The sequence below is a fragment of the Brassica oleracea genome, chromosome C5, assembly GCF_000695525.1.
Source record: "Brassica oleracea var. oleracea cultivar TO1000 chromosome C5, BOL, whole genome shotgun sequence".
NCBI classification, from domain to species: Eukaryota; Viridiplantae; Streptophyta; class Magnoliopsida; order Brassicales; family Brassicaceae; genus Brassica; species Brassica oleracea.
Window position 1 is genome coordinate 7,455,727 of NC_027752.1, and position 11,067 is coordinate 7,466,793.

Here is an 11,067-nt window from a genome sequence, read left to right on the forward strand (position 1 = left end):
CTTCTTTCTGATGAACCAACGGTCAATTCAATCATGACAAAGGTTATTATTCATGTTCTAAATGTTCAAGAAAGCATTGGGCTTGATGGTTTTCAAAAAGATTCAAAAACGAGCTTGTTTGGGCCAAATGGAGAAACCGATAAATATTGGCTAAGGGAAAAGATGGATTTCGACCAGGCCTCAAAGGGACATGTCTTGGCCCATATCAGGAGTATATTCTTCACCTTTCAAAGTCCTGTCGTGGCTATATGAAGGGGTAGTCCAAGTTTCAGTCAAAGACTTTATTTAGTCAAGTCTTTGTTTCTATTTCCAATGTCTTGTTTTTAGCACATTTTTCTTTGGATTTCTACAACTTGTAATCCTATAAATAAGGCCTTAGAGCCACGAAATAAAACAGATTGTTTTTCCCTTTTTATGAGTTTTTCTCATTGTTTTTTGTTTAGAACACTTCTTAGTTTCTTGGTGAGGTTATCTCCAAGTCTCGATCCTTCTTTTGTTGGACCGGTGCGTCACATCCGGCAACGATCGAAGTCTGGTAGTATCTTTGGGCTATTCCGCAACCCTTAGTGTCACCCCTCGATCCATCAGTTGAGTTCATATCAATCTTACCGAAAGAGTGATCCTTATTTAGGTTCTATCATTTTGGGTTTTCTGATGTTTGTTTTGTTGGGTTTCGGCCTTGTAATTAGGTTTGCTCCTGTTTTATTAATATTAAAAACTTGGCTGAAGAAAAAAAAGCCAAGCAAGCTCTCCTCATCAACAGAAAATAAAATAAATAAATAAGCTGAAATTTCCAAGTCTAGTGGGACCCCCAGCCTTCTTTATTCTTCCATCTTATCCTCAAAACGCAATTGATTGTCCCAAACCTAACTCCGTACCACCTCAAAGGTGATTCACCTTACACGTGTCATGCGATGGAAGGTTCTAAACCAGGTTCGGCTCACGGCCACTTTGCACATTTCTACACTCCTCTCTCTTTCTTCCTCCTCTCACCGTCTCGTCAATATCACCACAACAAAACGTTTGATCAAAAGAGAAAGCACTGTTAAACCCTCACAAAACTTCTTCATCAAACACACAAAATAATCTGCGATCGATCTCCGCCATGATTAGGTAAAACCGAGATCAACCTTACCAGAACAAACTGTTTTTATTGTGAACAGTTTCTCTATACTGCTTCCCCTTTACTTTCTTTGGTTATTAAGCTTACTAAAAGTCTTTTACTTTGATGTGATCGTGTCTGAACTATGTATACTTTATGTTTCTGGGTTTTAATTAGACCCTTTCCTTGTAGTGTATGCATGATTCACACTTATCTTATCTGTTAGATCATTGTTTGTGTTTGTTTCTGTCTTGATATTTTTTAATCTAATTTTTTGCATACTCTGTTTCAGTTTGTAAAGAAGGTTGATGATATTGGGTTACTTCATCATGGGAGGAGCTTGCTCAAGGAAGAGAGATCAACACGTCGAGGATATTCTAAACAGAGGCGCCTGTGGAAAATACAGCAAGAGTTCGAGTTCGAAATGGTTGGCTACTTCGCTCTCTAGGTCAGGCTCTTGTGTTAAACGGACTAAGGGAGAATGCCCTTCGCTTTTGGAGCTCTGTGTCCGCAAGATACAGGAGGTTTATATATTGTTTTTGTTTTATTTTATACTAGTCAGGCTGTGACTTTGATTTTGTTTTTTATTCGATAACGGAATGTTTCAACTTTGTTGCAATCACAGGACATAGATAAATACACCACATTCTCTGACCTACCTAGAGATATAAGTCAGCAGATATTTGATGAGCTGGTGTGTTCCCAACGGTTGACTTTAAAGTCTCTCGAGGCATTTCGAGACTGTGCCATCCAGGTAAAGTCATTAGCCTTTTCTCTTGTTACGATTCCCCTTCATGCTCATCTCATATTAGTGTATTTGGGAAAACAGGATCTGAACTTGGGAGAGTACCCTGGGGTTAATGATGACTGGATGGATGTCATCTCCTCGCAAAGTACATCACTGCTTTCTGTTGATTTCTCGGGGTCTGATATCACCGACTCTGGCCTGGTTTCTTTAAAAGGTTGCAAGAGCCTGGAGTCCTTAAACTTTAATTTCTGTGACCAGATATCAAACCGCGGTCTCGAGCATCTTAGCGGTAAACTTTCCTCATTTTCAGACATTATTTAGTTGATGTGTATGAAGCAGTGTGTTGTACTATTTATACCTCTATTTTGCTTGTCAAAGCTTTCCTTGGTACTCTTTGATTGGATGTGTCCGTAAGTTGAATGATAACTATTGGCACACAATTTCAGGACTCTCAAACTTGACAAGCCTGAGCTTCAGAAGAAACGCTGCAATCACAGCACAAGGCATGCGTGCCTTTTCCAACTTGGTTAACATGAAGAAACTAGATCTTGAGAAGTGTCCTGGGATTCACGGTGGGCTTGTTCACCTGCGAGGTAAAATAGTTACATGTTGTGTTTTCATTTCTTGTGTGTTTCTGGCATCTCATGTTATTGATGGACTAATCCAAAAGCCAGTTGGTTTATGATTCCACTTGACTAAGCAATGTCTTTTCTTCAATCTTCTTTAGCTTTTCTGAAAGTTTCTGTGTGTTTCCAGATTTAACCAAATTAGAGTCCTTGAACATAAAGTGGTGTAACTGCATAACGGATGCAGACATGGAGCCTATCTCAAGTAACAAGAACATGCGCCTCTCCTTCACATATTTTTTTTTTGTACTTTGTTCTATAGATGTGCTTATTATTTCTTGCTTCCAGAGCTTACAAATCTGAGGAGTTTACAGATTTGCTGTAGTAGGATTACCGATTTTGGTATCAGCTACCTTAAAGGTACTTGAATTGGGAGGTTTTCCTGTTTTCACCATTTGTCTCACATCTTCTCGTCGTACCCTAAGTTGGCTCGTCTAAGCAATCATTTATCACACTCTTGGTTCAGGGCTAAACAAGCTTAACTTATTGAACTTGGAAGGGTGCCGTCTTGTTACCGCTGCATGCCTGGAGACACTCACAGGTTTGTATAGCCATCCTTGTATTTTCTCTGTGACTGTCCAGTCAATTGGATGTATGAACTAATACGAGGCCTCTTATGTTTTCTATAGCTCTTACGGAGTTGATGTTCTTGAACCTCAATAGATGCAATTTTTCAGACAGTGGGTGTGAAAAGTTCTCTGGTGAGTCTTCCTTAAACTCGTTTTTGCTTTGCTAAATACTCAGCAATTCTCTGCGAGTAGATGACTTTGTGGGCTTTCCACCTACCTTTGCAGATTTAATTAATTTGAAGATCTTGAACTTGGGAATGAACGACATTACAAACTCATGCTTGGTCCACCTCAGAGGTTGTCTCATTTTCCTATTTCCATTATAATTTGTTTGTTTGTGTCATCTCTATTTACCATGTGTCTGAGAAATGACTTGATTAAATACCTTGTCAGGGTTGACAAAGTTGGAGAGCTTGAACTTGGATTCTTGTAGAATTGGTGACGACGGACTGGTACATTTATCAGGTGATTGCTTACTTGCTTTTCCTGCTCTTATCACGGATTCTCCCATATTCATATATACTCCTGTGGTTTTAGGTATGCTTGGGTTGAAATCTCTGGAGCTGTCTGATACTGAAGTAGGAAGCCATGGGCTTCGCCATCTCTCTGGTAAAACATTTTCCCTTCCTTTCGTCCTTTTCCTTTTGCATCTTTTGTCTTCTTTGGTCTATGCTAGTGTTGATTTTGCGCATTTATGTTACAATGTAGGTCTCTCGAACCTGGAGAGCATAAACCTGTCATTCACTGTTGTCACCGATAGCGGTTTAAGGAAGTTATCTGGTTTGACATCTCTTCGAACGCTGAACCTAGATGCTCGTCATGTCACCGATGCTGGCCTTTCCGCGCTCACTAGTAAGTCAATTCAGTGCTTCTCGCTTCAGTCATCAAGTTGCATGTTCCTCAAGAGTAAATGCTGAGATGTCTTGTCTGTTTTTTTGTTATAGGTTTGACTGGATTGACTCACCTTGATCTCTTCGGTGCTCGTATCACGGATTCTGGAACAAATCATCTACGAAGTAAGTCTTCATTGCTTACTAGATACACTCTTCTTCTCCTGCTTCCTGAACTGTTTGGTTGGTTTTGTTTTGATAACAGACCTGAAGAAACTGCAGTCACTTGAGATATGTGGTGGTGGATTAACTGATGCTGGTGTCAAGAACATAAAAGATCTTTCATCCCTCACGCTCCTCAATCTATCACAAAACTCGAACCTCACAGACAAAACACTGGAGTTGATTTCCGGTAAGAATTCAATTCGGTCATTTCTTGAAGTCATCCGACAAGTCATATGTACTTGAAACCTGAAGTATGATAACCCGCAGGGTTGACCGGATTGGTCTCTCTAAACGTCTCAAACTCTCGAGTATCAAACTCAGGATTGCGTCACCTGAAGCCGTTGAAGAACCTGAGATCTCTGACCTTGGAGTCCTGCAAGGTCTCTGCTAACGACATCAGGAAGCTTCAGGCCACCGATCTGCCAAACCTGGTCACCTTCCGCCCTGAATGAAATATTTTCAAGTGGCAAATTCACTATCTCTGTAAATAGATCGATCTCTTATGGTTTCAGACAAAGTCACCTGTCTTCCTTGTATATATATATATACGTGGTGTCCAAAACAAATGCTCTTATTCGAATTAATTGCAGAAGAAACTGTAAATAAAGCTTTATAAGCTATGGTTTACTCTTCTATGTTGTCAGCTTTTGGGATCTCTTTGGTGTGCTTATTTACCGAAGTGAGCTGATTGCTCTTGTAAATGTATGTAAAGATCTGAAACATCGTTTGTATTCTTATTTAATTTTAAATTTATTTTTCCCTGGCAACAAAGAAAATCTTGGAAAGGTTTAAGCTCAGATAAGGAAAGGAGAGAAACAACTTCGCTACTGAATTACTGTGAAACAATATGTTACATCTAAAACATGTCAGAATCCTTGCGTCACAAGTCTTTCTACCAAAAACAAATAAAGAAAGACTTTTGAAAAGAAAAGAGTCTGGGAGGTAGGCGACTCTGGATCAGATCATCTCTGTGGCTGATCAGAGGCAGAGGCTCCAACAGATGGTGCAGCCGCTGCGCCGCTTGCGGACCCGTTCTCGGCAGGTGGAGCCACTCCCCATTTACCTTCAGACTCAACAGGTTCGAATATATGAACTCCTCCGTCTGAGAGTCCAACCGCAAACATGTTTGGTTCTTGAGGATGTGCAGCAATCACCAGTGGATGTACGTTCGAGTTGCTGCACAAATGAACAAGCAAAAGCTTCATCAAGATTGTTCTATTCTCTTGCAAGATCCTTTTTGAAAGAAATTTCACTCTGTTGCTTACCTGAGAGTAGCTGGTAGATACGCAGAAGGGTTGACTCGGCAACGCAACCTTAGATTTGCAGAGCTAAACACACAGATCGTTGCATCCATAAAACTCGCATAGACCAGTTGGCTATCACATGAGAACGTTGCATGAGTGATCGGAGCTGATGATTCTCTCACTGGCCACTGAAACAAGTCAATACAGTCGTTGATCAAATGCAATACAGTGTAAATATCTTTGAGAGAAAGAAAGAGGGGATACTGTAACTAAAGTGTACCTGTTTCATGCATTCGAGCTTGGTTGTTTCGTAAATTGCAAGCTGTGTCTCGTGCACCACGAGGAAGTGAGCTTGATCTTGGTGGAACTGAACACGCGTGTCTGAAGGTGCAGTGTTTGGTCTTCCTTGTGGAAGTGGCAGAACCTTGCTTCTCTGCTTCTCCCATCCATCTGTGTTCCATACACAAAGCTACAACCAAAAAAAAAAGAAAAAAAAATCGTTTAATCAAATCTTTTAATCATCTCACTGGTTGTCAACATTAAAGAATGGTTTTTTTAAGGTGAGAACCTGAGCATCTGCTCCAGAAGAAACCAGCACATTTAACACATTGGAGAAGGCAAGACCAGTTATTCTCTTTGAATGACCTTTAAGCTTACTCTTCACCTGCACGAGCAATCAAACAACATGTTGCTTCTTACTTCCTCTAAGTTCTTATCAAGAGATTTGGATTCATTACCTCGTCAACACGGACGTTATAAATCTGAATAGTACTATCATCCATTCCTATAGCAATGATATTGTTGTCTTGAGGGTGGAAAGCAAGAAAAGTTGCAGCAGGTGGTGGTGGCATGAAAGTAGCCATCGTCTAGCAAATTATTTTAACCAGGGGCAGTCAAGTCAAAATGAACACACAAAACATCAAAACCTTAACCATCAGTGTGTCCTCATTACCTTAAACGTCATCATGTTAAACAAGGAGATCTTTCCTCCAGAGGCTGACATAACATACGAATCATTCTTGGATAAAGCAAAACAAGGGACAGCTTCTTCAGGATTGTTTTCAGCAGCGTCGTTAGTCATGAGGATCCCACTTGCTGGTTGCCATTGCTGAGGCGGTAAAGAAGCTGTCGCCTACAAGAAACCGAGAGATGTAGAGACATTTAGTTTTATCATTATTTGACCAAGCAAGTGAGAGACTCAGTTTTGCACCTTTCCGGTTGCGTTGCGGTCGTTCCTCTGCCATTTCCATAGAAGATGAATAGCGTTTGATGCCAAGGCCAGTATAGCGTTTCCTGAATTAGTGAAAATCAGTCTTGATATCTGCAAAACGTTATATGATCAGAACCTGCATGTATATGATCAGAAAATGTATAAATATTTATGTACCTTAGCAACTCTCAGATTCTCAGGGAGTCTCAGTGACCTGCATTGAGAAGGCTCGCTGACTTCAGTAAGCTTCCATATCTTAGACTTATCATTTGGTTCTTCTGTAATCACTGGCTTCACATCCACCATGTTCCTCGAATCTCCATTCTACAAAGTGCAAAGTGATGATGAGTGATGGTAATGTAATATAGAAATGAGTGAAAGAACAAAGAAAAACAATACTCCTAATTTTAGAGTTCTCACCCACTTAGAAAAATAAAGTTACAATTCCGAAAATAACCTTACTATAATACATAATTTATAAAACAAAAAACATTATATGTAGTAGTTATCTTAATTTTTTTTTTTTGTCAAAGTAGTTATCTTAATTAATATGAGCAAAATAAATAAAGAAGCTATAAATTTACATAAACACAAAACTATTATCTTTTCTTTGTGGAACTGAGAGAGTGTTTATTACCATTCCTTGGATGGAAACTACATTGGCTGGTCGATCTGTGAGTCCAGCACTAGTAGCAGCAGCTGCGGCTGCTGCTGCAAGGCTACTTATCGCAGGCTGCAAATGTAAAATTGAAGTGTTGAAGAAACTTTCAACTATGCATAAGTCATATAAAGCTTTAGCTAAGAGTTTAAGTATACCTTGGAGGATTCAGATGAAACATTCTCAAAAGTGTGCAACAGTCTTAAACCATCTGAGTTAGCCATAACCTTGATCACATTCTCGTTTCCAGACACGGCCAAGAGAGAGCCTTCCTTGTTAAACCGGATACGCGGACTTGCCTGAAGACCTCCATCGCCATCAATGGCAGTCAAAAGCTGCACATTGTCCATATCCCAGAACTTGATGGAGAAGTCATCACCCGCAGCTAGGTAACGGTTTTTAGTCGTATCAAACTGCACAACGCCAAGAGAACGCTTGTGGAATCCTTGGTAAGTTCTTTTAACAGCTCCTTCACTCTCATTCCACTCAACTATGTAAGACTCTCCATCTTTACTCGTCCCACAAGAGAACAGCCTAGTTCCATCTGCACTATAGGCCATTGTAGTGCACCAGCGACCAGGTGCATCGTAGTCAACTCGAGAACCCATGTTATCATACAACCATGCCTTGATTTTCCCATCTAGAGCTGTCGAGAATATGAACTTGAAGACGAGAAGAAAACAAAAAAAAAACATCAGAAAATATGTAAGGGAAAGGGAGGGTGATCAATGGGTTAGCTAAGCTTACCTGAATGTTTTCCTTGTAGTGAGGACAGATGGAGTAAACAGGAGCTTCATGGCCTTCAAAAGTATGTCTTTTGACACCAGTTGCAGCGTCCCAGACCTTGATGGTTTTGTCATCACCACAGGTTATTACACACAGTTGCTTGTTTGGAGTTGAGAAGGAGATATCATTCACACCACCAACATGAGCATCAATCTGAAACAAATCACAATATTAAAAGACAATCATCTCCGCAGAAAGAATGTCATAAAAAAGATGAGGCTTGTAAATATTTATGAGACCTCAAGGTGTTGCCTCATGTCTTCACCACCATGATAAGAGTATAGTTGTACAATATGTCTCGAGTAAGCAACTCCTGCATTAGAGAACGTTATGGCAGAGTTATATTAGTTGCATTCTTGCGCGCATATGAGTTTAAAAGGTGAATTTCTTTACCGAACAAGGAACCGTCAGGGCTCCATATCACACGGTTGACAGATACGACAGGCTCTTTCACCAGAGCAGCCTGTAAGGGCATTGAACATTTGCTTATATCCCAGACTTTGAATGTCTTCTGGACTAATCTTTCACGAGAACCAACTTCCCACAGCCCTATATCTCCTACATTTGTACCAACTGGTACAAGGATGTAATCGAATTTAGAACATGTCTGATTATGATTTAATAGTACATGGATAGAGGATGAAACAGAACCTAGAAGCAGAGTTTGTTTAATTGGGTGGAAGTCCATGCTCATGGGAGATGAGCCTTGAGTCAAAGTTCGTGCAACTGTCTTGGGCAAGTCATCAGGTGCTTTGAAAGCCGGGCTGTGACCATGAGCCTGCCCTGGAAACGACATAGGCAACATGCTCACACCTAGACTCACCTCGTCAGAGATTCCCATAGGCCTTGTTCTTTTTGAGACGTGTTCAGGCTCTGCTGATGGGTAGTCTAAAGCAGTTGGAGGAGTTCTCGGATGCTTCAATGCTGCTGTACCAAAATAAGAAAGAAGCTACACTGTAAGCACATTGCACAGTTTAAATGAAAGAAACACATTTGACAAGAAAGTGGTACCTGAGATAGATGGACCACCAAGAGCAATGGCTCCAGCAGAGACAGCTGGGTGTGGGACCGAAGATGGACTAGACATCCAACCAGCAAGAGGAGTTTGAACCGGTGAGGCCGTTGGTTGAAATGGCTGGAGAGATAGAGAGATTCAAACACTTTTTGCCACAGGTGAAACTAAAAGGAAAAAAAGATAGAGAGTAACTTTACCCCATGTGCACCTAAAGGAGGAAACCCTCCAGCTTTTGGTATCCCTCCAAGCAGGGGATTGTTCACAGGAGAGGGAGCTCGTGCACCATTTGGAGGGCCACAAGAATGATCCACAAAAAGAGTCTTTATATCCGGATTTGGCCTTGGGTTTTTACAAAGCTGATGTTGCCAATTCAAGCTGCAAGTTAGGAGGAATGAGTTAAATGGCAAGAGCTAAGAAGTGAATAAGACTAAGCAGAAGCTAACCTCTGGTTGATCAGAGTCCTCAGCCTTGAGTTTCTAAGAGTAGGAAACTGCAGTTTATCGCGGAACAAGGGATTAGCCTCAATCAACTTCTTGAGTTCCACCAACATGATTGATCTTGCTGACTTGGTGTCTCCATACTTGGATAACTGTTCATTCTCCCTAAAAAAAAGTTCAAACACTTTAATCCTCTGTCTTTTGCACTATCACACTACCTTTGGACTGCATTAATCAAATATCACTTTAATTACCTGAAGTTCTCTAACGTCAAGAGCTGCGTTATTTCTTTGAAAAGCTCCTCGTTAAAAGTTGAAAACACTTTCAAATCCTTCACTAGTATTTCCACCGCCTTGGGACGATCATGCCTAGGAACCAAAAAAAAAAAAAAAATCACAAATCAAAACTTTTCATCTTTTGTTATAACAAAGCTCCATCCATCACTACTTACTTATCCAAAGCCTCGAGATACTTCTGCTTTCTAATCTCGAAGAATATCTTCATAGAGTATCTATTATCATCTACTTTTGTGAAACCAGAGAGATACTTCTCAACCTCATCCCAGTTCCCATTATGCACCTCATCCTCAAAATACTTCATGTTGAAGAAAAATCCAGATTCTTGTTCAAGCCTTAACATGACAACGACAACAAAAAATTACAAAAAAAGAAGAAGAAATGAGCAATAATAGATCGAAGTAGGCGCGTGTGGTGAAATCTACAGAGACAAACAAGTACTTACTTGTGAACAGTCTCTTTAAACTTCTCCTCGTCTAGAAACTGTAAGATCAGGAACACGAGCTCTCTACTAAGAGAAGACATGTTTCTCTCGGACTTTTTCAACTCAGATGCACAAGAACCGCCTAGACTATCACCAGATCTGCAAATTTTATAATGTTGAAATGAGCTATAACCTGGGTTTTCGAGTTTATATTTATTTTATTTTTTTAAAAAAAATCAATACTTTTAACTAGAAATCGAATCTATATCTGAATAATTATCCATACATAACGAAAAATCAGGTCTTCAATAGCTTAAAAGGAGAATTTTTTTACTGCATGAAAAAAAAAGCAAAATAATTATCAAAAAGGAAAGAGAGAAAAAAAGAAAAGCTAAACCCAGAAAAGCTATGGCAAAAGGATTTAATAAAAAAAAAATATATATTCTGAAAATCGAAACAGCTAGATTCCATTAACAGAGGCAAAGGTAGAAGCGTGAAGCTTACTTACCATAAAAGAAGAAAGAGATCGATGTTGATGAAGAAGAAGACCAACGTTTCTCTCTCTCCACAGACGAAACAGATGATGGATTGGTTTTTTTGGACTCTTTTTTTTTTTCTTCTCACCGAACAAAGCTTCTTTTTCTATCTATCTAGAGATGGGATTTTCTCTCTCTTCAATATTTATATACGGACATTAAAACTTGCAGAAGTGGAGATTTTAATAAGAGAAGGTGACAGATAATTGGATGCTAATAAGTAACCCAACCTCTCACTCGAAGAAAAGCTAACTGCGATAAGCAGGAGTGATAAGTAGAGTAGCTTATCCCTAGGAGTTAATCGGCTACATTTCTCGACGCTATCAGCTCGGAATATTAGTTGCCAGCTGTAACTTTAAAG

The 11,067-nt window shown here is 39.9% G+C and overlaps 2 protein-coding genes across 3 annotated transcripts; one reads left to right on the forward strand and one right to left on the reverse strand.

Annotated features, from left to right (window-relative positions):
* The first annotated feature begins 948 nt into the window (after window positions 1–948).
* Window positions 949–4,853, forward strand: LOC106294590 (F-box/LRR-repeat protein 2). Its single transcript, XM_013730197.1, has 16 exons — window positions 949–1,113; window positions 1,395–1,626; window positions 1,728–1,856; window positions 1,932–2,139; window positions 2,297–2,443; window positions 2,607–2,681; window positions 2,765–2,836; window positions 2,943–3,017; window positions 3,106–3,177; window positions 3,271–3,342; window positions 3,439–3,510; window positions 3,583–3,654; window positions 3,754–3,897; window positions 3,990–4,061; window positions 4,141–4,287; window positions 4,368–4,853. The coding sequence occupies exons 2-16, from the start codon at window positions 1,411–1,413 to the stop codon at window positions 4,550–4,552; spliced, it is 1,758 nt and encodes a 585-aa protein (XP_013585651.1). The 5' UTR covers window positions 949–1,113; window positions 1,395–1,410; the 3' UTR covers window positions 4,553–4,853.
* A 50-nt stretch (window positions 4,854–4,903) lies between these two features.
* Window positions 4,904–10,863, reverse strand: LOC106294589 (protein TOPLESS). Of its 2 annotated transcripts, none has more exons than XM_013730196.1 (21): window positions 10,679–10,863; window positions 10,192–10,329; window positions 9,902–10,081; window positions 9,705–9,818; window positions 9,457–9,615; window positions 9,211–9,388; window positions 9,010–9,133; window positions 8,650–8,922; window positions 8,392–8,571; window positions 8,238–8,311; window positions 7,960–8,151; window positions 7,371–7,874; window positions 7,192–7,287; window positions 6,732–6,878; window positions 6,555–6,665; window positions 6,297–6,476; window positions 6,082–6,210; window positions 5,913–6,008; window positions 5,625–5,813; window positions 5,366–5,532; window positions 4,904–5,276 (listed from the first exon to the last, which is right to left on the reverse strand). In XM_013730196.1, exons 2-21 carry the CDS (start codon window positions 10,269–10,271, stop codon window positions 5,063–5,065), a joined length of 3,387 nt encoding a protein of 1,128 aa, XP_013585650.1. In that variant the 5' UTR covers window positions 10,272–10,329; window positions 10,679–10,863; the 3' UTR covers window positions 4,904–5,062. The 2 variants fall into 2 exon arrangements, with proteins under 2 accessions (XP_013585650.1, XP_013585649.1); XM_013730195.1 differs by having other exon boundaries at window positions 8,650–8,925; window positions 10,679–10,862.
* Window positions 10,864–11,067: the final 204 nt, after the last annotated feature.